Source organism: Amphimedon queenslandica, unplaced genomic scaffold, assembly GCF_000090795.2.
Source record: "Amphimedon queenslandica unplaced genomic scaffold, v1.1 AMPQUscaffold_13460, whole genome shotgun sequence".
Lineage (NCBI taxonomy): Eukaryota > Metazoa > Porifera > Demospongiae > Haplosclerida > Niphatidae > Amphimedon > Amphimedon queenslandica.
In genome coordinates, this window is record NW_003546304.1 from 221,518 (window position 1) to 249,168 (window position 27,651).

The 27,651-nt window shown below is 36.3% G+C and overlaps 3 protein-coding genes across 3 annotated transcripts in view; 1 reads left to right on the plus strand and 2 right to left on the minus strand.

The window, feature by feature from the left end:
- LOC100636322 (adenylate cyclase type 2-like) overlaps window positions 1-11,965 on the minus strand; it is a 12,582-nt gene extending 617 nt beyond the window's left edge. The window contains exons 1-25 of the mRNA XM_019994910.1: window positions 11,614-11,965; window positions 11,145-11,216; window positions 10,453-10,818; window positions 9,648-9,797; window positions 9,267-9,397; window positions 8,408-8,519; window positions 7,875-8,002; window positions 7,441-7,599; window positions 7,136-7,265; window positions 6,948-7,067; window positions 6,518-6,667; window positions 6,334-6,380; window positions 6,173-6,253; window positions 5,984-6,053; window positions 5,813-5,910; window positions 5,449-5,533; window positions 5,182-5,346; window positions 4,840-4,929; window positions 4,528-4,791; window positions 4,424-4,465; window positions 4,229-4,345; window positions 2,292-2,438; window positions 2,094-2,183; window positions 1,801-1,927; window positions 847-971 (exon numbers count right to left, since the gene is read on the minus strand). Of these exons, the coding sequence (XP_019850469.1) occupies window positions 847-971; window positions 1,801-1,927; window positions 2,094-2,183; window positions 2,292-2,438; window positions 4,229-4,345; window positions 4,424-4,465; window positions 4,528-4,791; window positions 4,840-4,929; window positions 5,182-5,346; window positions 5,449-5,533; window positions 5,813-5,910; window positions 5,984-6,053; window positions 6,173-6,253; window positions 6,334-6,380; window positions 6,518-6,667; window positions 6,948-7,067; window positions 7,136-7,265; window positions 7,441-7,599; window positions 7,875-8,002; window positions 8,408-8,519; window positions 9,267-9,397; window positions 9,648-9,797; window positions 10,453-10,818; window positions 11,145-11,216; window positions 11,614-11,937 (3,390 nt within the window). The 5' untranslated portion in view covers window positions 11,938-11,965. The remainder of the gene's footprint in view (window positions 1-846; window positions 972-1,800; window positions 1,928-2,093; window positions 2,184-2,291; window positions 2,439-4,228; window positions 4,346-4,423; window positions 4,466-4,527; window positions 4,792-4,839; window positions 4,930-5,181; window positions 5,347-5,448; window positions 5,534-5,812; window positions 5,911-5,983; window positions 6,054-6,172; window positions 6,254-6,333; window positions 6,381-6,517; window positions 6,668-6,947; window positions 7,068-7,135; window positions 7,266-7,440; window positions 7,600-7,874; window positions 8,003-8,407; window positions 8,520-9,266; window positions 9,398-9,647; window positions 9,798-10,452; window positions 10,819-11,144; window positions 11,217-11,613) is intronic.
- A 757-nt stretch (window positions 11,966-12,722) lies between these two features.
- Window positions 12,723-15,094, minus strand: LOC105312264 (basic proline-rich protein-like). Its single transcript, XM_011404774.2, has 6 exons — window positions 14,984-15,094; window positions 14,800-14,940; window positions 14,265-14,359; window positions 13,912-14,002; window positions 13,359-13,847; window positions 12,723-12,992 (listed from the first exon to the last, which is right to left on the minus strand). The coding sequence occupies exons 1-5, from the start codon at window positions 15,026-15,028 to the stop codon at window positions 13,371-13,373; spliced, it is 849 nt and encodes a 282-aa protein (XP_011403076.1). The 5' UTR covers window positions 15,029-15,094; the 3' UTR covers window positions 12,723-12,992; window positions 13,359-13,370.
- A 37-nt stretch (window positions 15,095-15,131) lies between these two features.
- Window positions 15,132-27,645, plus strand: LOC105312265 (abnormal spindle-like microcephaly-associated protein homolog; the record flags this gene model as incomplete). The annotated part of the gene is made up of 18 exons (XM_019994911.1): window positions 15,132-15,234; window positions 15,283-15,547; window positions 15,749-15,826; window positions 16,431-16,540; window positions 16,664-16,849; window positions 17,350-17,494; window positions 17,713-17,843; window positions 17,911-18,015; window positions 18,090-18,160; window positions 18,276-18,351; window positions 20,805-20,945; window positions 20,997-21,191; window positions 21,295-21,499; window positions 21,580-21,653; window positions 21,708-21,779; window positions 21,833-21,961; window positions 22,017-22,049; window positions 22,633-27,645. Coding segments are annotated over exons 1-18 (7,062 nt in total), but the record flags the coding sequence as incomplete, so codon positions are not given.
- Between the last annotated feature and the right edge of the window lie 6 nt (window positions 27,646-27,651).

A 27,651-nucleotide genomic window follows, 5' to 3' on the forward strand; every position in this document is an offset into this window, starting at 1 on the left:
GCAAGCCATAAATTAATTGTATATGCTGTCTGATCAACATGTATGAGCAAGTAAAGCAATGTACATGAGTAGTCCGTATCTTGCAGTTAAAAAATGTAAATTTTCTTTATCACTTCATCACTAAAGAGTCTTTGCAGCAATTAAAGAAGACAGTACATCTGCTTTGTTAACTGTCTTTGCTGCTAGAAACAATCACTGCAGGCACAAGAAGCAGAAATTAGCAATGCATGCAGCTTTCTCTCAGCATTCATTGTCATTCAACTCATCAGAGACAGAGTCACTCAACAAATCATACTTGAAGAAGATTGTATATCTGCTCTGTTAACCTAGGCTTGCTGCTAGAGAAAAAAACATCACCTAGAATAGATCTCATAATGCATGCAGTTATAGCTACAGTACATGCAGCTTTCTCATTTAGATTCAACTTATCAGAGTCCTTTATATTAAGAAAAAAGATTCTATACCTGCTTTTGTAACTTTCTTTTTGCCAGAGAAGTCTTTGAACAGCAGTTTAGTCTTATCTTGCTGACCGTTGCTGCAAATAAGCTCAGACTTGCTGATAGCCGCCATTTTATTCATTGTGACCACACCCGCTTTCAATGAAGATTAGGCTTTTTAACTTTAATAATAGTTAGACGACCCGTATAAACCAACAGACTTTTCTCGTCTTAGTGGGGCTCGCTCAGGCTCGCCCCAACAAGTATACAAAATATCGATTAGATAAAGTAGCCCTTCTACGTAAATGTTGTTACGCTTCTATCTTTCCATCTCTCATCTTCCCTTTCTTTATCACTGATTCTTTCTCTCCTCTTTACAAACTAGTCCTAGTATATATTCCTTCCTTACTTGTATTCTTCCAGGTTTACCAGTGGAGTCCATTCTGCTAGCTACATTCACAGTATTGCCCCATATATCATACTGTGGCTTGTGAGCACCAATCACTCCAGCAACAACCGGTCCATGATTAATACCTAATGTAATAATACACACAAATTGGATTGGAAGTAATCTACTAGAAATTAGTTATGATAATTACAAACCCTATAACTAGTTATGTGACATCAGTCAAACTAAAAAGATCATTCAATTAGATCAATGTACACTAGTTAGCATATAAATCACTGATTCACATACTTATGCTTATTAAACCTATAGCCAGCCCTAATCATATCAACTGTTGACAGTGAGAACTACAATCCAATATACTAGTACACAATAACAGGCAGTGGGACAATACCGTACGGGTATAAAATTCCGTGGGGTATTTAATTTCACTGATTTCATATGTTACTTCCTAACCACAAAAATCAATACCCATGGAAATACTCACTGCACATGCACAGCATGTGAAAATCAATCACTTATTGGAAGTGCATGTGCAAAAACACAAAATTTAACCCCCTCGAAATTAAAAAATTAAGAGCTCTTCACTAAAACACAAAATTTTATACCCTCGAAATTTTATACCCGTATGGTAATATCTACACAGAGTGCATATACACTCAAAAGTTTTAATACAAAATGTTATATGGATGACACCTAAATCAGTGATTGATTTGTAATATACAGAAAACTGGCTACCGTATAGCGGGTTTATTTCGAGGATAATAAATTTTGCAAATGACTCGTATCCAGAAGTTCACGGAATTATTTTTCACAAATTTCCACTATTCTGCCATCTTGTACCGTATTAAATTGATTTTCAAGGAATTTAATTTCGCAAATCTTGAAAAACAAAATTTATTATCTTCGAAAATAACCTGCTATATGGTATACACTACAGTGTGTGCTCTCTCTCACCTATTCTTAGTTGAAAGTCATTGAAAGAGTGCTTGTTGATGAGGTCCAGTTTCTTGATCAGTTCAACAGCAAACAAACACAAATGAACCACAGGATGATTCTTACTGGTCTTATTATTAGTGTCAACCTAAATATATACAATATATAACTATTATTGTAAGTACAGTATACAGGAGCCCTGTTAAAATTCAGTCATTTATACACAATCTAAATTAAATCAAGTAATCAAGAGTACATATAAGTATTCTTGATTAAATGTACATGCATTTTAATGTACTGGTAAAGGTGTTTACTTTTCTTTGATTGAGTCCAGTGGCTGCCATGTAAGTAGAACCTATTGTCTTTATCTTTTCAACGCTGCTAAACTTTGGCTTATTCAATACCTAAAAAGTTAAATAGTACTTAATTCCCGCCCTCTTGGCCCATTTTCCCTTTGTCTTTTTCATCCTCCCTCTCTCCCTCCCCCACTCTATCTCTATTTATGTTTTTACTTCATCAAAATCTGATATTATTTCGTTGAGCAGTCTCAGACACTCCTTTCCATCATCATTGATCGATGACTCGCTATAAAAGTCCCAAAAGCTCGGAATAGACGCAAACATGACACATATCTCATCGTGATCCTCAGAATAAAGCTCCTAAAAATAAGAACATTAGTGCTGGTGTCTACTTTGTCTTTGTTGTTCATTTTATCATAATAATAATAATAATAAGGTTTTCCCACAAAACGAGCTAAACAGCATGGGCTATTATAGTACATGGGATTTGGAGTAGTAATTCATAAATAAAATCCAATTTTGGCCAGAATCAGCTCAAACAACAACAGAACATGCATATTAGAATTATAAAGATGGATGATTCTCTCTTAGTTGTCTGTGACGAAATTTATTGACCCAAGACTTGGTTGGTACAATAGTACAGGGACTTTGGCCCCCTTTTGAAGCAACTTTAAAAATTCATAAAAAATTCAATTTTGATCGGAATCAGCTCAAACTTTCTACACAACATAAGTACATGTATATGTATCAAGAAAAAATATAAAAATGGAATTTTCTCTCCTATTCATTTTTAGCAAAAATTTGGCGAAACCCCTGTACTATAGTACAGGGACTTTGGCTCAATTTTTGAGCAACTTTAAAAATTCATAAAAAATCTAATTTTGGTTGGAATCAGCTCAAACTTTCTACACAACATAAGTACATGTATATGTATCAAGAAAAAATATAAAAATGGAATTTTCTCTCCTATTCATTTTTAGCAAAAATTTGGCGAAACCCCTGTACTATAGTACAGGGACTTTGGCTCAATTTTTGAGCAACTTTAAAAATTCATAAAAAATCTAATTTTGGTTGGAATCAGCTCAAACTTTCTACACGACATAAGTACATGTATATGTATCAAGAAAAAATATAAAAATGGAATTTTCTCTCCTAGTCATTTTTAGCAAAAATTTGGTGAAACTATAGTACAGGGACTTTGGCCCCCTTTTGAAGCAACTTTAAAAATTCAAAAAAAAATTCAATATTGATCGGAATCAGCTCAAACTTTCTACACAACAAGAGTACATATATACACATCATAAAAATTATAAAAATGAAGAATTCTTTTCAAGCCATGTTTGATCCAAAGTACCTGTACTTAGGACTTTGAGCCAATTTTTGAGTCACTTTTAAAATTCATAAAAATTTAATAGTGATTGGAATCTCCTCAAACTAGATATACAGCATCAAAACATGCAGAAAATACCCAACTTTTGAGCAAAGTTTAAAAATTCATAGAAATTGGTAATCAGATCAAAATTTTTTTATACACAACATACATGAACATGACTAGGCTCATGCAGATTATGCTCACTAATGCTTCAATTATTTGATGCAGCATTGCTCATAAAATGTCATGATTATTCTTCAAAAATAGTACATTATGCTCTCAATTATGCTTAAAAACCAACCAAAAATATACATTATCATAGCAAAAATTAATTAATTGATGTATTAAAGCATGGTCTGAAGGTGCAGTAGAAGTAAAACTCAAGAAAATTCTGTTGATTCCCAAGGGTAATTTTAAAATTCAAAAAGACTGCAGCTAAAAAACAATTCAGACATCTCAGTGATCTCTGTAACCATTAAATTCAGGATATTTTGCCTTTTATGCTAGTAATTTCCGGATATTTCCCAATTATGCTAGCATGATTCTTGTATTCCTCTACCTAGTTATTATGCTCATTTTTATGCCAGCATAATCTGCACCTCCCTAGACATGACTCCATGCACATACAATATGCATAACTAATTATTAATGATAACACTATTAGATGCAATAATGATATTGCATTACTAGGGAGCACATTTGCTACCAAATATGGAGGTCTTAATTTTATAAATAAAATTAAAATAATTAATTAAGTTATAAATAATAATTGTCTTACATTCTTGTCCTGCCCAACATTAAGAAAGTAAGATGCAACGTGTTTAGGCAGTAAGTTCTCCATCAATAATGTGTTGATCTCAGCAAGCTTCTTCGTTTCTTCCTTCTCTTCCTTGCTCTAAAAATAAAGAAAATAAAAAATAATGAAAAATATAAAATAATAAAAATAATGAATTAATAAAACATTAGTATGTACCTTCAATTTCCATAGGAAGGATCGTCTATACACAAGATCATTCTATTTTAAAAAATAAATTAATAATCATCACACCCACACATTTAATTAAAGATTCAACTCACATGTCTCCCGAGAAGAATGAGAATAAAATACGATACGGACAACAAAATGGCCGCCTCGTACTTGAGTTCAAAGAACCAGGAAGTACTCACACAATAGCCCAATACACGTTTATCATAATTATCATAGAGACAGGACTGTGGCCCAAGCATTATATACAGATACACAATGAGACCAATGAGCGTTATGAGGCCTTTGAAAAGCCAGTTCAGACGAATGTAGACAGCAGTTGAGAGGAGAGCCAATAGGCAGCAGTAGTATATGTACTATAATAGAAATAAAACTGAAATACTATGAAAGTGTTCAGTACTGACCTGTGGATAAAGACAGTCATTGCTATCAGGACTAGGATTGTCATAGGTGTCTCTCCATTCATCATATGAAGAAATGCATGAACACTCACCCTGTAAGGAGAGAAGAAGAAAGAAAAAGGGATTAGTAAACTAAATACAAATAATAGTAACAATAATAAGTACAGGCTCTCCCTTTTTTGTCTCCTTTTTGTCTGTTTCGTGTCTTTTTTTACCATTTGTATAATAATAATAATAATAAACACTTTATTGCATGAAAAATAAAAACAATAATAATATCAATAGTAGTACATGTACATGTACTAAAATAATCATAGCATTTTTTTAAATGCCAGATCTCCTTACATCCTCATCACAGCTCCTAGTGAAGGTATTGCAAGGTACAGTGTTGATGAGTGGTGCCATTAGAGTGAGAGATATTGATAGAAGAGCAACGACCAGACGTACAAAGTAACTCTTGACCATATAAATTGAGAGACGAGTGAGAACATTACCATTAGGATACCATCTCTATTGGATAATAAATTAAAGATATATATAAACAAGGTTGAGTGTGATTTGTATAATCAAGTTAAATAATGTGAAATTATAAATGATTAAATGAGTTGTTACCCTCAAGAGGTGGAAAGAGAACAGTGCAGTTGTTATTGTGAAGAAGAGTGAGCCACCTATGAATGAACCAAGCATTGCATAAGACCTGTGTGAAGAGAAAAAGAAGAAAAGAGAGAGAGGGAGGGAGAGAGAGAGAGAGAGGGAGAGAGAGAGAGAGGGGGAGAGAGAGAGAGGGAGAGAGAGAGAGAGAGAGAGGGAGGGGAGAGGGAGAGGGAGAGAGAGAGAGGAAGGGAGGGAGAGAGAGGGAGGGAGAGAGAGAGGGAGGGAGAGAGAGAGAGGGAGGGGAGAGGGAGGAGAAAGTATAGTGTGAAAGAAATGAATAAACGTTAAAGATGGAGAGGGTGAGAGAAAGAGATAATCTCACAGAGGAAGAACAAGAGCCTGTATCATATAAATGACTGTGAAGACCATAAAGGAGGACGCAAGATAAAACTTGAAAAACTTGTCAGGGATCTTTGAGTACTGGAAAAGAAACAAGTATTATACGTATTACATTAACTGTGTGTGTGTCACTAATAATGGGTCCATTGCTTACTTTGATGTTATCTTTTTTTGAATTAAATGTCAAGAAAATTCGATTAATCTCAGGAGGGACAGCAAGTATACTATAGAGAACATACAAGGTATGTACAATTATTTTACCAATCATATCGTATGTACATGTACATGTATACACTTTTTAAAAGAGTGAGAGAGAGAAGAAAACTATGTCAGTCATTCTTACCTGCTCCGATTTGCAGTCTCAGCATCAATCATAGAGCTCATCCTCTTCACAGCATCTTCATCCAGTGGAGACAGTTTAGCTCTACATGCCATTAGAAAAGAGAAAAAAAATACAAATAATTATAAAAGTACATATTTACTAGATGCATATACTATACTTACCTTCCAAGGACACTGGGTATGATGGCCATTTGAGCAACAAGACCAGTCTAAGAGAGAGAGAGAAGGAAAACATTACACAGAGAAGAATGGAATATAAGGAATTCATGCAGAAATAAAAACAAACAAATAAGAAATAGAGGAAATCATGTTCATTATGTACGTGTGCATATACATAGTAGCATACCACTAGTGGATTGGCCGTTGGGTTATCAAAAGCATCGACTTGATTGAAGCCAGCAAAAGGAGCTTGTGCCCCCCACTTGGAGAGATGCTTCACTATTGGGTTGATCTCTGAGCGACGAGCAGTTGACCTTCGTTCAGCAAGAGCATCAAGCTACAGAAAAGACAGAGAGAAAGAGAGATTAGGTAGTATAGGAATATACTGTACTTTATACAAGGGTTTGTGCATATGACAATTTGACAATGTAGTCTTTCATTTGATGTTTCCATCCTCTTTCTCTCCCTCTCTCTCCTGGGCAGGGTTTAATTCCCATAATGCATGCTACATGTATGTGAGCTACAAGGCATGCTTCATAAGAAGAATAGCCTTATATAATAGTATTATAAAATCCTTTGAAAACCCTGCCCTTCCCCTTGCTCGCTCTCCCTCATACCATGGACGGTGCTCTTGTCCCAGGAGAGAGAGGTGTCATTGGTAATGGCGAAGGAGGTGCTAGAGTAAGAGGTGAGTCCACTGGTGGCGGTTTAGTGATCGCTGGCACTACTGAATCACTCTATAAGGAGAGGAAGAGACAATAAAGAAATGAAATAGGATAATAGCAGCAATATTGATCAGCCTAACCTTCTCTGTGATCAAGTAGGTGGTGACGTTGTTTTCTTTAAGATACGAGTCCCTCTCTCCTCCGTTCCCAGGCTCAACGTCAAACTCACCATCAAGATAATCAAATGTAGCCTGGGATATGTGTACACGCCTACACGTACAATAATAAAAAATAAAAACATCAACTATTATATACTGTACAGTATAAGCACATAAAAAGTGTGCATAAATGACAATAAAATACAGAATAATATTTCTTTAATTATACAAATATATAATAATATTTATATTACAATAATTATTATCAGTGTCACTATTTTCTTTACCCCGGTATTCCTCCTGATTCCATGTGATTGGCCAGTGTCACGTCATCAGACCACACGTCAAACTGCCACTTGACCAGACCAAGCACGCCAGATATGACATGACCTGAATGTATGCCAACCCTCATATTGACATCAACTCCAGTGGCTTCCTTAACACTCCTAGCACCAGTAAAACAAGAACATTATCAATAAAATACAAATGAAATAATAATAAATAATTAAAATAATAAATAAAATACAAATAATAATAAATAATAATAGCTATTGAAGTACATGGCTACACGTAGATGTGTACATGCTCTTAAAAGATAATATTTTTAAAAGTTTTGGCAGTAATAGGGTACACAATACAAAGTACACACATTCAGTGGACAAACACACATACACACTCCCACTAGACCTTATCATTGTTTATTATTATCAACAAGGAGTACCTGATAGCATTAATCATATCAAGGCCCATCTGTACACAACAGCGAGCGTGATCCTCTCTATCGTCCAGCAGTCCTGAAACACAGTAGTAACAATCACCTAATATCTTTATCCTATGACAGGAATAATTCTGGAGAGAGAGAGAGAGAGAGAGAGAGAGAGAGTGTTGAGAGGGTTTACATAAGATGCTACAATAACTTTATCTACATGTACATCTAATGACCTCAGAGTCATACATGCATACATTTACAATAACAGTCACATTCAATCTCATGATAACAATAGACCAGTAATGAAATCATTGGAATGATCTAGACTTAATGTTTAGAAGAAGCTACAAGTACATGTAGTTATAGTACAAAATACACTATGTCAGTATATATTGAATCATTCCAAAATAAAGCATATTTATTTAATACATTTGTCAAGTGTATTGCTAACGATACTGTTACTAGTATAGATTATACTGTATTACGATTATCTCATTACATGTATTGATGTACATGTACAGTTATGAGTATTCCTCCTTCCTTACTGCTGCCTGCTGGTCAAACTTTCCAAAGAGCTCATTGAGTATCTTTACCAGGTCCTTGGCAGTGCAGCCTGAAGAGAGTCTTGTGAATCCAACAATATCAGCAAAGAGGATACTATCAAAAACAAACAGCAACCACAAACACATAAAATTGTACACACTAATGTGCCAATGCCAAATAAATTAATGATTACACATGTACAAAATATTTCCCTCCCTTTATTATTTAATTTTCTTAAATTTATGGTTTACAAGTGTGCTGCTTTAAATAATAATTATAAAAATTAAATCAATAGTTAGCTGGTTCTTAATTTTAATTTTTTCTTATTTCGTTAAAATTAAACTTTACGGTGGTCTCAGGTGGTAAACCGCACCTCGTCTCAGGTGGTAAAAACACATCGCCAGTCCCAGGTGGTAAAAAGCAAATAATTAAAAGTCTCAGGTGCCAAAATGCACCTCTTGATAAATAATTACAAGTCCCAGGTGGTAAAACGCCAATAATAACAAGTCTCTACAAATCTGCAGGTGGTGTATTGTTTAGATAGGAACAATACTCCTCCAGGAGGTACTTAACTTGTTTAGAGAGGAGCATGGCAATATACATAATACCCCTGAAGGGCAATCACAATGCACCCAATAGGTATCTTGACTAGGAGGAGGGTGCAAGCTTCAAGTTCTTATTATATTCAATTCATCAGAGGTGATAGGAGGGTGCATTAATTGAGGCCAATATGGTAGACTAAAACACTTCACATGATACATAAATGCAATTATGATTCTGCATACGAGAACCAGTGTGTACATAAAATAAAGCTAATAGAGTACCATACATACAATCCCTGCACATATTGTGTCTCTCTACCTGACATTACTGTGATTGGCTACATGAAACTTATGAAAGTCCATTCTCTTTGCTTCACTCCGGCTGGAGAGGTACTCCTCCAGGAAAGCATCAGCCAGATGGCCAGGAAGAACAGAATAGAGTAATTGTTGCTATATAAATAATGGAAATGTACTAAATAAAATTCGTCTAAATGTACACACATACATGTATATGTAAGACTGTATGTACACATGCAGTATAGTATAGTAGAGTCGGTATACGTGTACATGTACATGTACATGTACATACACTACATGCTCATTCTCTTTATTCCCCGTTCTACATGTACATGTACATACATGTACATACATACATGTATATTTGTGTGTATGATGATGTACATATGCTCCTTTTCATTACTTTCTTTCCTTTCTGTGTTTCGATTTGAGCAACTGATCTGATGTATCTCTGGGTCTCTGAGAAGGAGCGCCTTTGTGCCAAGTCGGCAAGATAGTTGTAGAGAACACCCATTAGGTTCAGGGAGGCCAAGAGGAAAATAACACTAAGAGACTGGGAGAGAGAAAGAAAATTGGGAGAGATAGGAAGAGGGAGGAATGTGGTATAATAGTATTTTAAAAGTATCAATGGATTTTGAAGTATACATGAGTTTCGGAAAAAAAAGAAATACGCTAAAACAATAGCACAGTTTACTTCTTATACATGTACAATACTTAATGATAGGAGGAAGAACAATATAAATAGGTATGTGTTATTTTAAATAATCAAGTCATATCAAAAACATGGCAACTAGTCATCAATCAATGGCTCTAAGACAGACATAGAAAGCATGGCTAGGATTTTGAATCTCTACACAATCAACTGATAGTCAAGTAGCAGAAGTTTGAAAATAGATGCATTAATACACTAACTGTTAAATCTAAAGCAGAGAGTGCTGAGTACATGCAGGTGTCAATATTTAACAGGACAGGGAACTATTTAAAACTAGGATATACTGTAATTATAACAAAAATAAACACTACAGCCACAATACATAAAATAAACAGTCAGAATAAACACACAAGCACAAAATGCTAGAGGAATTAAGTGCAACAGTTTATCCAGAAGTGTTATCAACAAATAATATAGGACAATAAATGTACGTAGCTAGAGTGCATACATACATGTATGTACATGTACATGTATATGAAAGTATAAGGGAGATTACCTCTCTTAGGATGTTAAGTGAAGTGCCATTCCCAAGAGCAGCGGTTGTGACTGAAGCAACAATGACATAACCGCAACAAAAGAATATGCTCATGAGAGTGGATAGGCGAAGGGACACTGGTATCATGGTGTACGTGAATATGACCACTAGAGAGACATAGTCAAGTGTATCAGAGGGCTGGGGCCTGAGCTGAACAGAGAAGAGTATGACGACTAGGATGACAAGCACCACCCAAGTTAGGATAGAGTAGATAGTGAGTCTTGGACGTGATATCTTGTCAATGACTGCCATTAGTGTTTCAAGAACCAGGAGGAGTGCACAGAATAATAGAGTCAGTACTTCAGGGAGAGAGCCGTATTTAATAAGCTATAAAAATGAAGAATAATGATTCTTAATTTTTAATCACCTCCCCCCCTCTCTCTCTCCATTCAATAATGTGATTTTAACAATTGTCCATGCAGCCTTTGATCATGCTTTTATGTGGTCAAGGAACATGTTGCCTTAAATTTAAAAAAATTCAACACAAGGCTAAAAGAAAGATCAAAGGCTGGCAAAATGCTGCTCGCAGTGTATGTTGGGGTTAGGTGCAACCCTTCCCTTAAAGTCTTTCTTTACAAAGTCTTTGATCATTAAGGGACAATCAAATTATTTTTAATGACAGATTTGTACACAATTGAGAATAATTGAATCACCTGTTCATTGAGAGTTATGTTGAAATTTGTACATTCATCAAGAGCTTCGTCACTAACAGGAATCTCAGAATACTGAAGGAATAAAAATAGTTGAAATACTATAGCACTAAAATGAACAATATAAAATGTGCTGTACATATACTTGAAGATGGAACCATAGAAACTATACTCATAGACTGTACATGTACAGTTAGTAACATGCTAGGCCAGCACAGCATTACATGCAAAAATTTACTAATCTGCAGTGAATGTAAAAGATATGTACATGTACATGTAGCAAGACATAAAACACATACCAGTATGTACATTTTAGTGCATTCATCACAATATTCTTAAGAGAAATACTGAATTGGATCTACATGCATGAATATTCATTCATACATGTACCATGCATGCACATACATAGATACATACATTCCATTGAGCTTTGTGTGCAAATACATGTACATGTACACAGGCTCATACTAACCTTTTCCTCCCCCAAGAAAACAAAGAGTGTGATGAGTGCAATGAGAGAAAGAAGGCAAGAGACGAATATGAGTAGCTGCTGCTGCTGCCTGTAGACGTAGCGGTCGTATATCTTCTCGAATTCTTTCATTTTGAATTTTATCTTCAAAGGACGGAATGCCCATTCGCTGGACTTTCTTCCCTTCTCCTCTTCGACCACATCCTCCTCTATACTGGCCAACGAGGTCATGGATTTGTGTGACTTTGAGGAAATTATGGAGGGTCGCTCGATCTCCTCAAAGAAGACGCTGGGCCTCTCCTGCTGATTGTCATAGTGCACTGCCATATCTACAATAGGTGTGGTCAGGAATTAAAAAAAACCTCCACCGTATATAATCTAATAATTAGACTAACTGACCAACAAGCTTTTAACAAAAAGAAATAGAATTTTTTAAGGCCATGCCCATACTTTAGTGATGGGCAATATGGCCAATTTTCTTAATTTTCGATAACGATCGATAATGGACTTTTTAAGGAAATATCAATTATTAACGATACGATAACCACACCTTCATTTAGGGGTGTGTCAAGGGTGTGGCTAATGATTTTGGCACTGTACTGGACATAAGAGAAGATCGTTTCCATGCTCTTGAGCCTTGTTTCTCTTCTTATTGGGGTAGGCTGAGCTAACAACTGGTCAGTTGCCTCTTTCTTGCAGTTCAACAGTGCAATTACTTATTAAAATTAGTCATTTAACCTTAATAAATGGGCGTGGTCAATAGATCAATGAAAATTGCATAAAATTTTTGATAATGATTCAAATCAATTCCGTAAAATATCGTTTATATCGATAAAGAATCGATATATCGCCCATCACTACCATACTTTTACTGTTCAATTACTTAATGATTAACAGATGAAGGTTATACATATATTTTTTAATTGCCTTAAAAATGTGTTTAAAATGATCGAGATACTGAGGTAAAAGAATGATTTTAACACTCATGCAATGAGTGGTGAAGGGTCAGTTTTAAGCAGCTAAAACTCCTCGATTTTCAGTCAAATTCAGTAATTATCCAAGTAACAACTTTATACTGTCACATAGTAATGTGTGAATAGATGTGAGTCAAATTTAACAAGTTGGTATGAAATGTCTGCAATAAAGGTATTACTGGTTTATATATATATATATCATACATTGTAGTTGTAACAAAAGTTTGTTTAATCAACAACAGCCTGTCATACACACACACACATAATAATAATAATAATACATTATAACTTTTAAAAAAATTTTCATAATGATTGTTTCAAAATATCAAATCAAAAGTAATAACTTTAAAAATAGAAATAGGGGAGCTTCAAACACACACAGTTTATATTTTCAGTTATGGAGTTACCCTATTAAAAGAAATGAGAGAATCAAAAGTGAGCCACTCTAGAATAGAACAGAATACAATAATAGAATATAACTAATACTACATGTATACTACTTACACACTTAAAAATACTAAATTCTATACTTACACATCTAATGCCATAAATAGTAAAATATAGTAATTAGCTCTTAATTACCGGTACAGCTGCTCAATACAAGCTATCTTAATAATTCTTTAAAGTGAACATGCTTTGATGGATTGACAAATGAGCTATGTCTCATTGTTTCAGAAAACTAAATAATTTACATTACACGGCCTGTGATAGCATGGCAACACCTGAGCAACATTATAAACAACATTATTTGTGTTGATGTAAAATAGAACTGACCATTAATAATCACTAAGGATGTGGATAAGAGGGGTACTGGCCAGGTGGAGGAGGGTATTGAGGATACTGAACTGGAGCAGGATACTGCCCTCCGTATTGTCCAGGAGGATACTGACCAGAAGCCCCTGGAGGGGGTGGATATTGACCAGGGGGTCCAGGAGGATAAACATATTGTGCAGGGGGTCCAGGAGGATATTGTCCAGGTGGATATTGCGCAGGGGGTCCAGAAGGATATTGCCCAGGAGGGTATTGTCCAGGGGGTCCAGGGGTGTATTGTCCCGGGGGTCCTGGTGGATATTGTCCAGGGGGTCCTGGGGTATATTGTCCAGGGGGTCCTGGGGTATATTGTCCAGGGGGTCCTGGGGTATATTGTCCAGGGGGTCCTGGTGGCCCAGGATGATATTGTCCAGGAGGATATTGGCCAGGTGGGCATGAAGGTGGGACAGTGGGACAGCTGGTCGGGCATCCAGTAGTTGGTTTAAAGACAGCCTTTTAAGAAATAAAAACACATTAAGTACACATATATCTGTTGTGTGTAACAAATTATATTTACTTTATCAAGTCTAGCTCTTGCTTTCTCTTTATCAAATTTAAAATCAATGGCGTCCAATACATCATATTTCTTGGTTGGATCGTAAATGTGACTACAAAAATAAATTTCAATCATAACTAAATTAAATTACACCATAGTGTGCCATAAAAATAATGCTTTAATTTTGCGGAGTTTTTCACTTTAGCGATAGGTTATTAAATTGCCAATAATTACTAAAACTATAACTCATTAATGCATGTATGCTCAGTTATGCAAGTGTACACAAAAACCATTGAGTGCAATAGTGCCAAAATAAAGCACTGGAATATTTTAAAGCAATTTATAAACAAAATTAATTTAATAAAAAATCTTACTCTGCAATCATGTCAACTGCTTTCAGCTTGTCACTTGCATGAGCAAAGCACAATACAATATCTTTGCCTTCTTGACCATTTAATGGCATCATACGCTAAAATACAAAAATTATTACAACTTATAATGCATTAGTCTTTTGAATGAAAGCAATGCAAATATTGTTTTCGTTAGCTAAAGCTAAAACCAGGAGCTCTCTTAGAGTAGTGTTTCAATAAGCCAACTAAAATTAAAGCAGTTACTTTGAAGAGCTAAAATTTTCACGGATTGATAAAATTAATTTTTAGCAGAAATAACTTTTGAGAATTCACAATGTTTGTGCCTCCCTTTAATGGCGGTTAAATATTTCACAGATCTTTAATTTTGCGGTTGCATGCTAGCCCATGAAAAAGGCAAAGTTTTGCTCCTCAAAAACAAAGTACTGTACAGTAATGGGGCCCTTTCAACTCTTAATTACACTTAAATAACTAGCCAAAACCCAAAAATAGAAAATGTGTAAAATACTGAATAAATATAAGTGAAAATTCAAAAACGTACTGGCTCGACTGCTTCTAAAAATTTCAGTTGATCAGAATTGAATGAGAACAACTTTAATGTCTGAGCCACTTGAGGTCCATTGAAGAAGTACTTGTCAGTAAAAGACTTCACTACACTGAGCTTCCCACTGCTAAAGCTTTCCTGCAAGAAATAAAGTTATCTTATAATTCATACACTTCCTAACTTTAGACAGTTGCTGCTTAAAACTTTCAAAAGTTGCTGGATCCATTTTGCTAAACTATAAAATGTAAAAGTGCCCCACCCCTAAAACTGCTGCGCTGTTCCACGTGGATGAGTCCTTATTGCTAGGCGTGGTCACTGGAGGATTTTGACCAATCAGGTAGAGCTATTTAAAATTCAAAAGTGGAGCTTATAGTGGGTAGAATTTGAAAAGCAATCATCATGGAGCCTTCTTCATCTTTGACTAGAAAACACGTAAACCCTTTACTTCTTAAATAAGAATATTTACTATTATTTTAATAGAGGGAGAAAGTAATTTCCCTGACCCAGAACAAGGAGAACAAGCCTCCTCCCTCGATTAAAGTGAAAGCAGGAGCAGCACCTCGAGCAGGACTCAAGACAAAAGAGAAGTACAAGCCCCCTGTCCCTGGTGTAGCGCAGAAGACACTAATACTAACGAACTCCAAGAAAAAGAAGAAAGAGCAGCCAGTACTTCAAGTCAAGCCATTACACTGCATCAGGGAAACGCACCTTTATGATGAGCATTGGATAAGAAAAGAAGAAAGAAGTAATTAGTGTTAGATTATGTAACAATTAATGGACACATGAGAGTCAGTAAGGGCTGGCTGGTCCAGACCCTCTAGCCAGAATAGGCTTGAGAATAGAATGGCTGAAATAAATTAAAAGATGCTAATTTGCTAACAAGGGAAGGGAATTATTGTACAATGTATACTGACATTACATACATGACATGATTTCTTTGTGATAGGTTTTATGAAGTGGTCAAACTTTGTGCTTGCTCCAACAGATCAGTGTGGTAATGTCCTGCCAACTCAAGGCAAATCAGGTAAGTATTAATGACTGTACTTGATACATGGTATATCCATTGCAGTTATGTACCGTATTTCCTCGTGGAAACGCCTACTCCCTATAAACGCCCATGCCTGTATAAACGCCTAGAGACAGCACATAACTTTGACAATAAACGCCCATGCTTGTTTAGACGCCCATTCTTGATTAAAAGCCTATACCACACCCACCTACCCCATCCACGTGGTACATGTACCATACGTAGTTTAGTAGTTTACATTCTACAATGGCAGCTGCAGCTGAGAAGGCTAAAGAAACTCAGAAGTTTTGATGTCAGTTTTAAACTACGCGTTGTGTCTATTGAAATATGGTGGTAAGGGTTATTTTTGGGTTATAAACGCCCACCTCGTATAAACGCCTACTTCATTTAAACGCCTAGCAAACAGGTCTCTATAAGAAATAAACGCCTAGGCGTTTCCACGAGGAAATACGGTATTCGTTAAATTTTGGAGCAAATTATTATAAAAATCTAATTTTGATTTTTTACATAACACAAGAACATGTATATATGTCATTTATTTGTTCACCAAAAGCATTGCACCCAATTATCCTTTGTCCTTATTAATTACTCCTCTCTCTAGCTCCTTTAAAGTCAATGCTAACATTTGATGACACAAGTCCAGTCAGTTTAGCATCATCAACAGCTCCTACAATTCTCTCTCAGCAGAGGCAGGCCTCAAGAAGAAGACAAGTGAGTGGTATATAGATGACCAGGAGTAAGGAGTTTACAATTATATTTTATTTACAACCTATTCTAATTACTATACTTTTGTATCATCATTATTATCATCATTATCATTATTATTACATACAGGCTTGTTCTCGGTTGTATGAGTCTGAACCTTGTACTCACGTCCTGTCAAGACTTGAGATTGAGATAGAGGCCGGGAGACTCTCAATCAGACCAGAATATAGCCCTCACTCTGATGTTGGGAAAAGAGAGTCACTACTTCAGTTGTTTCTTAACTATAACCCTGTGTGGTTGCAACTAGGATTAGAAGTAAGAAAGAGAGGGATGCATACACAATGAGGATTTGGATATATACAGGGTTTTCTCACAAAGCATGCTTAGTGAGCTAAAAAGCATATGCTTTATTAGTTAACAAGCACTACAATAGTACATGTAAGCTTTTGGAGCATCTTTGAAAATTTATAAAAAAATTCAATTTTGATTGGAATCAGCTCAAACTTACACATCAGAAAAGCATGTATGTACATCAGAAAAAATTATGAAAATGGAAAATTCACTGCTGAATACATGTATTTTTGACAATATGCCTATACTGCATGTATGATTGCATTTTGTCAAATTTGAAGCAACTTTAAAATCCACTTACACTAACCTGAGCACTCTGCCAAAACTCTGTGGAAAACCCTTGACATAATGTACAATATAATGCATATATTTATACATCTACATGTACATGTAGTCATGCATGTACGTCTTCACAATAAGAGCAATTTGAATATGTACATTTATATCTCATTCTTTATTCTCAGGTTATATTTAGTGAACAGATCATAGTAAATGAGGAGAGTTCTCTTCCACAGACTCTCTCTCTTTACATTCAGTCCCGAATACTTAGGAACAGTCAGATTGTTGATAGATATTATCATTCATCAGTTCCTGGACGCTATGGCAAAGGTACATTAATTAGTATTACCCATTGACAAACTGCTGATATTGTACATGTACTACATGTAGCTATTTCAGTAGATGTACATGTAATTTAGCTGAGCTTACATGTACATTTTGTAGGTGGAAATATAAGTATGTACTTTATGTATGTAGACATGTACATTGTATATGTACATGTATGTATATGTACATGTGTCTTATTATTCTTATTATTGTTTTTGTAGGTCTTAATGAAGCAATATGTCAATATGTATTGAAGAAGTTCCTTTCACTTGTTCTCTTATTGGATAAAGCTAAACTAACACGTCTTATTGATTATGATCCTTGCCTTTTTTCCAAAGACTCTTCAGTAAAGGTAGCAAATAGAATTAATAAATCACTTCACAAAAAATCATCAATCATTCAAATGCAAAATTTCATAGTCAAGTCGTGAGCTTCTCCTGACTTTTTGTCGGGATTTTTTATCAAGCGAAGGAGATCTCATTCGTCATCTTCAGTATCTGAATTACAGCGTCTCTGTTGTTCAGGTACAGGAAAATTAACACTTAAAAGCAATGATTTTACTATATTATTTTTCTCATTCATTTATACATGCATGTAGCATCCAATAGACGAGTTTGATTTCAGTATTACTAATATTGCAACTGACCTTCAGGATGGTCTGAGATTAGTGTAAGTATATACATGTACATTTAATCCACTATTGAATTCTGTACCCTTTACTGTCCAATATAATGTATACTACAAATTATATTCAGTACAAAGCATTTGATTTTTGTAATTATAGGAGATTATCTGAGATATTAACTAGTCAATGGGGACTATCATCACAAGTTAGAATACCAGCATCAACCAAAGCACAGGTACAATTAGTATAAGCATGTTCACTATAGGAGCTTGTAACTATATACCATATAGTGGGAAATTTTGGAGGGGATTTAATTTGGTAAATTTTGCATTTTGATAGCCATTGGCCTAAATAAAATCCACCATTTTGAGCCATTATATGCATGCTCAATGGCACGTGGCCACAAATTCACCAATTTAAAATTCGCCAATCATCAAAATTTAGCAATAATTTGTCAAATTTTAGTCCCTCCAAAATTTCCCACTATATGATATGGGGTTTAATATGCACATGGGAGAATATTGCATGGCAAAATACACACTATAATTATGTAATAATAATTATGATAAAGGCTAATTTTTCACAACTAATAAATTTTAAAAATTACTCACTCGCACATACCGTATAGCCAAAAATTTTTGAGGCTTAAAATTTTGTGAATAATGAAATTTATGGAGAAATTTTAAATTCCGTGAAAAATATTTTCGTGATTTTAATTTTAATAATAATAATGACCCTGCCTTATTTAATTAAAACATGGCAGATTCATTGTTTGAGACGGACTCTTGTGTCAGGGGGCACCATGTCTACAAATCAGTGTGGACACCAGTGATGGGGAAGATCATCATCTTTGACCTTGCCAGTATGCTTAAAATAGCAATACAGAGATATCAGCTTGACCAAGAACACGACTTGACAAGAGGGCACGCACATTTATTAATAAGGCGTGGCTAACCACATCCCTCAATTAATATTTATTTTCGGGGGTTTAATTTTTGTGATGCAAACAGTAATCACGAAAATACGGAAATTTATTCCTCACAAAATTTTTTGGCTATACGGTATTCACATATAATGTTACTTGTCCTATCATTTCACGTATATTTCATATTGAGCCACTGGACTGTCTTCATCATAAGTTCCTCCATTAAAACAAAACCTCATTTCAATGTAATCAGTAGTAGTATAGCCAATATTCTTGTGAAACCAAGGAATTAATGAGTGTGTTTCGCAGCAATGAGCTTCTGCTGAACGACAATCTTTTCCATCCCATAATGGATCATCAGTGTACAGACGATTAAGATCATAACCGTTGTTAGGACGCCCAGCCTCACAGTAATAATCTAAACCAACAAAACTTAAGGGAGCTTTTCCTGAAGGGGCACATGGACATGAAGCATGAGTGTCAGCACTACTAGCTAAGAATGACCAAATGTGAGATCGAGAGGTGCCATGAGTTAATCTAATCCCATCCATGATACCTTGAAGGTATGTTGCATCAGGATGACCTTTCTGATATCCAATAACTTTACCACAGACCTGAGAATATTTAAAGTGAACAGGGAATTTTATTCCAGGGCAGCTCCCACCGCTACTGACTGGTCTGCCACAAGCACGTCCACCATTTTGATCATACAGTCTTAATCCAATGGGACACTTCTCATTACTGTCCTCCATGTTGAGGATACTAACTCTAGTCCAGCCTCCTCCTTTATTGCAGAGATTACTCATGTCACAGTAGACATGTCTAACATGACCAGTAGGATCCACTAATCTATAGTAGCCTGATGTGCTGTTTGGTGAGGTCTGCAGTACTTCCTCACAAGAGTGGAGCAGAGTAGATGGTGTGTAGTCAGTGTCATCAGCTTTATCATCCAGCTTGTTCAGTTTAGAGTTGGTAATGTTACTGTGTTTCAAGAGTATTTGTGTATTCTTTTGAACAGAATAAACCATTCTTGTTAGGTGATCAATATCTTGCTTGAAATCAGTCTCTATTATGTTTAGCCTCTCAGTTATAGCACCAATGGAAGTGTTTAGCATAGTCTCCATACGTTGAAGTGTTGCTATTCCTTTTTTGTTTGATTCATGTCCAGCTTTCTTGTATTCATTGAGTAGCTCTCTTATTAGAGATACCTGGAATAGACCGGAGGACATACAAAACTGGGATGTGAGATTAGCAAGACTCTTCTCAATGTTGAGAAGCTTTTCATTCTCATTTTCCTCCAGACCATTGCATGATGCAGCTATTGCTAGTACTGCCATAATAGCGTAGAGGACTTGCATTTTAAACTCTTTAAGATCAGGACTGTTAGCTACTATGAAATTTCTTTTCTTTTATACTACTGAGACAGGTTGTTTGTAATTTGTATAATTTTTTGAAATTATTACCCAAGAAATACATGTGTGATGATAGTCTATTTAAGACAAATGATATTTCATGAGAAATCAATCATGTTAAAATAGCTTCATACTATACTGATATTTTAAAATAAGCTGCTGTAGACTAACAAACAACATTCCAGAACTCTGCACACTGCTATTATCAATTCCATGTGACTGTGCTCATGAGCACTGATGTAATAAGCATTAATTATGGAGCCATGTTTATTATGTACATGTGTACATCTGCATGTGTTCATGTACACATGTATATTTATTCTTTTTTATTATCTGTTTATTATATTGTAGAAACTGCACAATGTTGAGCTTGCACTGAAATGTCTATCGGGACACATGACAATACCAGTTGGTACCACCAGTTTGAATATTGTCGAAGGGCACAGAGAGAAGACACTGGGCTTACTCTGGTCCATCATATTTCACTTCAAAGTAAAGAAAAACTCATTCACTATTACTATTATACTCCTCTTCCCTACAAAGATTAAAATTAAATTAAATTTCAAAGACCTCAAGGAAGAGATTGCTTACCTCTCAACCAGAAAGCCACATCCCATTGCTGCAGAGTACTACAATCCTCGTCACTCCTCTATTGAGCCCAGTCTGTTCTTTACAGCACCAGAACTGAATGTATTGTTGGAATGGTGCAGGGCTGTAGGGAAGCTCTATGGTGTGCCAGTAAGTACATGTATATAACTTACAATGGTACATTATTGTATGTACATTGGATTTATAATTAATATTATGTCACAGATGATTTATCTTTTTTTGTTTGTTACAGATAAACAATTTCAATTCATCGTTTTCTGATGGTCGTATGTTTTGTTACCTGATACATCATTATCAACCAGGACTCCTCCCACTTGATCGCATTACTAATGAAACTAGTACTTCACAAAGACTGATGGCAGAACCACCTCCTCCTTCTGTCCCTGAACCAGTTGAAGAAGATTTCACTAATGGATGGACTGCTAGCTTTAGTCCAAGTAAGTTACAATGTATACACACATTATAAAGATTATATGGACGCATTATAATGATGTGCTTAATGTCTCCTTTTTAATAGCAACTGGTAGAGACAAAGACAAAGAGAGATTATTAGCTAATGAGAAGTCAAATTTCAAATTATTGTCACAAACGGTACAGTGTGCTATATTTAAAAGCATCTACTAATAATATGCATGTACTTTATAGCTGCCATTGCTTGGTGGTGTACCAATGTTGGTTCATTCCAAAGACATGTCAGACACACTGCCAGATGAAAAGGTAAACTGCCCTAGCTACTACTCTCATTCATAAATTGTTGTTTTATGGTTTAGGTTGTGATATCATTTGTTTCCTACCTCTGCCATCGACTGATGATACTGAGGAAAGAGACAAGATCTGCTGTAGTTCTACAGAGAGCTTGGAGGAAGATCAAACAAAGAAAGAGAGAACGTTGCCTCATGGTAAATTTAATTTATTGAGTTACTATAGTCTTTACTTTTGTCTTTATCATTGTAGAGTCTTAGAAATAATGCTGCCACTTTTATTCAAGTAAGTATAAATGAGTTATGCCCAGGGTTTCCCACAAAACATGCTAAGTGAGAAGCAGCATGCCTCATGAGCTGACAGTACATGTACATGTATAATAACGCATGGTGCAACTTTTAAAATTCATTAAAAAATCCAGTTTTCACTGGAATCAGCTCAAACTTGCTAGACAACATAACATCATGTATATATCAGGAAAAAAAATCAAATGTAGAATTTTCTCCTTTTAAATTTTGGTGAAATTGGGCCCGAAATCATGTACAGGGACTTTGATCAGATTCTTTAGCCTCTTTAAAATCTATTGACAAGCTGCTTCATGAGCACTATGCCAAAATTTTGTGGGAAACCCTGCCTATGCTATACTTTAGTTATATTTGCCTATTTTAAGTATTTTCAGTAACTAAATTGTTTTGTTAAAATTTATAGCGCCACCTATGCTCAAAATAATGCAAATAGCCCTATATCCATGTAGTAGTAATAATAAGTGCTGCAGTTGTATAGTAACTTTTGATTAGATCAGTATTATTATTTATATTTTTACTAATTTCATATTACATGTAAATTATGCATGTATATCATCCTTCAGGCCACTTTCAGAAGATTTATTGCAAAGAGGAAGTATTCTCAGTTGCTTTCTGCAACACACTGCCTTCAGGTCTTATGGAGAGCAAAAAGAGATGGACGACGACAGAGAAGAATCTTTTTAGCCAAAAGAAGGGCTGCCGTTATCCTTCAACGAGCTTACAGACATCACAGAGCAATAAAAGAAGATCGAGCAGCCAAGCTCATCCAGACTTGCTATAGAGGCTATATTTGCCGATCAGCTTATCTTAAGATGAGAACAGCAGCTATCATTCTCCAATCAAGCATTAAGTCTTACTTATCAAGAAAGCATTATGTAGCATTGAAGCAATCAGCACTGAAGCTACAGGCTTATTGGAGAGCAACGCTCCAGTCTAGAAGAGAAAGGGAACAATACCAGCAACTGAGGGCAGTGACCATTGCAACTCAGGCTCGGTATCGGGGAAAGAAGATCCGTGAGAGATTCGTTAGTCAGAGGAATGCAGCTATTATTATACAGGCTATTTATCGTGGGTATTTATCAAGAAAGCATTATTTTAAGCTAACCCTCAGTGTTAGTGTGATTCAAGCATACTGGAGAGCCACACTTAAGGCTAGAAAAGGAAGACAGAGTTACCTTCGATCAAAACAAGCTGCCATTGTTATACAGTCTCACTTTCGAAGATGGCAAGTCCAACAGCAGTTATCTATTCAACATAAAGCAGCTACTCTCATTCAATCGCATGTTAGAGGATACATTAGTAGGTCTCATTATCATTGTCTAAAGCACAGCACCAGTACCCTCCAATCATACTGGAGAGCAACACTCTTAGCTAGAAAAGAAAGAGAATGTTTCCTTCAACTAAAGCAAGCTGTCATTATCATACAGTCCTACTTTAGGAGGTGGCAGTTAGCTATTGCAAAGTGGGCAGCAACTCTTATACAATCAATAGTCAGGGGCTACCTCTCAAGGCATTATTACCTCACTGTCAAGGCTAAAGTCTCTTTGATTCAGTCACACTGGAGAGCTACACTGTTAGCGAGACATGAGAGACAGAGTTATCTTCAATTGAAGCAATCAACCATCATAATCCAGTCTTACGTTAGAAGATGGCAAGTTCAGCAACAGTTAGCTATTCAACATAAAGCAGCTACTCTCATTCAATCACGTGTTAAAGGATACATTAGTAGACAGCATTATCAGAACTTTAGATTGCATGTGGTTCTCCTTCAAACATACTGGAGAGCAACACTCCTGGCAATGAAGGAAAGAGAGAAGTATCTTCATTTTAAACAAGCTGCCACCATGCTACAGTCTCATTTTAGAAGATGGCAAGTTCAACAGCAGCTGTCTATCCAACATGAAGCTGCTAGGCTCATTCAGTCACAGTATCGTGGACACACTGCCAGGCATAACTATCAAGCTACCAGAGCTAAGATCATTCTACTGCAATCACACTGGAGAGCAACACTCTTGGCAAGAAAGGAGAGAGAAGACTACATCAATAAGAGAAGAGCAGCCATCACATTACAGTCTCACTTTAGAAGATGGAAAGTCCAAAAGCAGTTAGCTATTCAACATAAAGCAGCTACTCTCATTCAATCACACATTAAATGTCACATTGCATCACAGAATTTTGCTACTCTAAAGTTAAAGGTCATTCGCCTTCAAGTTTATTGGAGGGCAACACTCTTAGCAAGGAAAGAAAGAGAAAGCTACCTAGACAAGAGAAGAGCTGCCATTCTTATACAGTCTCATTTTAGAAGGTGGCAAGTTCAACAGCAGCTATCTCTACAGCATCAGGCAGCTACTCTCATTCAGTCACTGTATCGTGGATACAGTAGAAGACAGCATTATCTGGCAATGAGGAATAGTGCTTTATTGATACAGTCATATTGGAGAGCTACTGTTGCATGTAGGAGAGAAAGAGAAGCTTACCTACAACTGAAGCATGCTACAATTACTTTACAGTCTCATTTTAGAAGGTGGCAAGTTCAACAGCAGCTGTCTATCCAACATGAAGCTGCTAGGCTCATTCAGTCACAGTATCGTGGATACACTGCCAGGCATAACTATCAAGCTACCAGAGCTAAGATCATTCTACTGCAATCACACTGGAGAGCAACACTCTTGGCAAGAAAGGAGAGAGATGACTACATCAATAAGAGAAGAGCAGTCATTAAATTGCAGTCTCACTTTAGAAGATGGCAAGTCCAAAAGCAGCTGTTTTTACAGCATCAGGCAGCTACTCTCATTCAGTCGCATGTCAAATGCTACTTTGCAATGCAAAAATATTTGTTACTCAAATCTAAAGTCATTCTGCTTCAATTGTATTGGAGGGCAACACTCTTGGCAAGGAACAAGAGAGAGGAGTACCTAAAGAATAGAAGAGCAGCCATTACAATCCAGTCTCATTTTAAAAGATGGCAAGTCCAAAAGCAGTTGGCCATTCGACATGAAGCAGCTACTCTCATTCAATCGCATGTTAAACGTTATATTGCATCACAGAATTTTGCTACTCTAAAGTTGAAAATCATTTGCCTTCAAGCATATTGGAGGGCAACACTCTTAGCAAGGAAAGAAAGAGAAAGCTACCTAGACAAGAGAAGAGCTGCCATTCTTATACAGTCTCATTTTAGAAGATGGCAAGTTCAACAACAACTGTCTATCCAACATGAAGCTGCTAGGCTCATTCAGTCACAGTATCGTGGATACACTGCCAGGCATAACTATCAAGCTATCAGAGCTAAGATCATTTTACTACAATCACACTGGAGAGCAACACTCTTGGCAAGAAAGGAGAGAGAAGACTACATCAATAAGAGAAGAGCAGTCATCACATTGCAGTCTCACTTTAGAAGATGGCAAGTCCAAAAGCAGCTGTTTTTACAGCATCAGGCAGCTACTCTCATTCAATCGCATGTCAAATGCTACTTTGCAGCGCAAAAATATTTGTTACTCAAATCTAAAGTCATTCTGCTTCAATTGTATTGGAGGGCAACACTCTTGGCAAGGAACAAGAGAGAGGAGTACCTAAAGAATAGAAGAGCAGCCATTACAATCCAGTCTCACTTTAGAAGATGGAAAGTCCAAAAGCAGTTGGCCATTCAACATGAAGCAGCTACTCTCATTCAATCTCATGTTAGAGGTCATTTAGCATCACAGAAGTATGTTACTCTAAAGTTAAAGATCATTCATCTTCAAGCTTATTGGAGGGCAACACTTTTAGCAAGGAAAGAAAGAGAAATCTACCTAGACAAGAGAAGAGCTGCCATCACATTGCAGTCTCACTTTAAAAGATGGCAAGTCCAAAAGCAGTTGGCCATTCAACATGAAGCAGCTACTCTCATTCAATCTCATGTTAAACGTTACATTGCATCACAGAATTTTGCTAATCTAAAGTTGAAAATCATTTGCCTTCAAGCATATTGGAGGGCAACACTCTTAGCAAGGAAAGAAAGAGAAAGCTACCTAGACAAGAAAAGTGCTGCCATTTTTATACAGTCTCATTTTAGAAGATGGCGAGTTCAACAACAACTGTCTATCCAACATGAAGCTGCTAGGCTCATTCAGTCACAGTATCGTGGATACACTACCAGGCATAACTATCAAGCTATCAGAGCTAAGATCTTTCTACTACAATCACACTGGAGAGCAACACTCTTGGCAAGAAAGGAGAGAGAAGACTACATCAATAAGAGAAGAGCAGCCATCACATTGCAGTCTCACTTTAGAAGATGGAAAGTTCAGCAACAGTTAGCTATTCAAGATGAAGCAGCTACTCTCATTCAATCACATGTTAGAGGCTATATTGCAGCCCAGAAATATTCTTATTTGAAACTAAAGGTCATTCATCTTCAAGCTTATTGGAGGGCAACACTCTTAGCAAGGAAAGAAAGAGAAAGCTACCTAGACAAAAGAAGCGCAGCCATCACATTACAGTCTCACTTTAGAAGATGGCAAGTTCAGCAACAGTTAGCTATTCAACATGAAGCAGCTACTCTCATTCAATCACATGTTAGAGGCTATATTGCAGCCCAGAAATATTCTTATTTGAAACTAAAGGTCATTCATCTTCAAGCTTATTGGAGGGCAACACTCTTAGCAAGGAAAGAAAGAGAAAGCTACCTAGACAAAAGAAGCGCAGCCATCACATTACAGTCTCACTTTAGAAGATGGCAAGTTCAGCAACAGTTAGCTATTCAACATAAAGCAGCTACTTTCATTCAATCACAGTATCGTTGTTATCATACAAGGCAGACATATTTATACATGGTAGCTCAAATTAGCATTCTTCAGACCTACTGGAGAGCCACAGTCCAGGCTATAAAGGAAAGAGAGAGTTATCTTCAGTTAAAACAAGCTGCCATTGTTATACAGTCTCATTTTAGAAGGTGGCAAGTTCAACAGCAGCTATCTTTACAGCATCAGGCAGCTACTCTCATTCAGTCACAGTATCGTGGATACAGTAGAAGACAGCATTATCTGGCAATGAGGAATAGTGCTTTATTGATACAGTCATATTGGAGAGCTACTGTTGCATGTAGGAGAGAAAGAGAAGCTTACCTACAACTGAAGCATGCTGCAGTTACTTTACAGTCTCATTTTAGAAGGTGGAAGGTTCAACAGCAGCTGTCTATCCAACATGAAGCTGCTAGGCTCATTCAGTCACAGTATCGTGGATACACTACCAGGCATAACTATCAAGCTATCAGAGCTAAAATCATTCAACTGCAATCACACTGGAGAGCAACACTCTTGGCAAGAAAGGAGAGAGAAGACTACATCAATAAGAGAAGAGCAGCCATCACATTGCAGTCTCACTTTAGAAGATGGAAAGTTCAGCAACAGTTAGCTATTCAACATGAAGCAGCTACTCTCATTCAATCACACGTTAGAGGTCATTTAGCATCACAGAAGTATGTTACTCTAAAGTTAAAAATCATTCATCTTCAAGCTTATTGGAGGGCAACACTCTTAGCAAGGAAAGAAAGAGAAAGCTACCTAAACAAAAGAAGCGCAGCCATCACATTACAGTCTCAC

What these genes read in the sequence shown, in the direction of transcription:
- LOC105312264 (XM_011404774.2), bottom strand. Translation starts at nt 15,028, where the DNA reads ATGGATCCAGCAACTTTTGAAAGTTTTAAGCAGCAACTGTCTAAA. An exon ending in TTAAGCAGCAACTGTCTAAA is followed by an intron (nt 14,941 to 14,983) that starts GTTAGGAAGTGT and finishes TATTTCTTGCAG; the next exon opens with GAAAGCTTTAGCAGTGGGAA. An exon ending in CAAGAGCTAGACTTGATAAA is followed by an intron (nt 13,848 to 13,911) that starts GTAAATATAATT and finishes ATTTCTTAAAAG; the next exon opens with GCTGTCTTTAAACCAACTAC.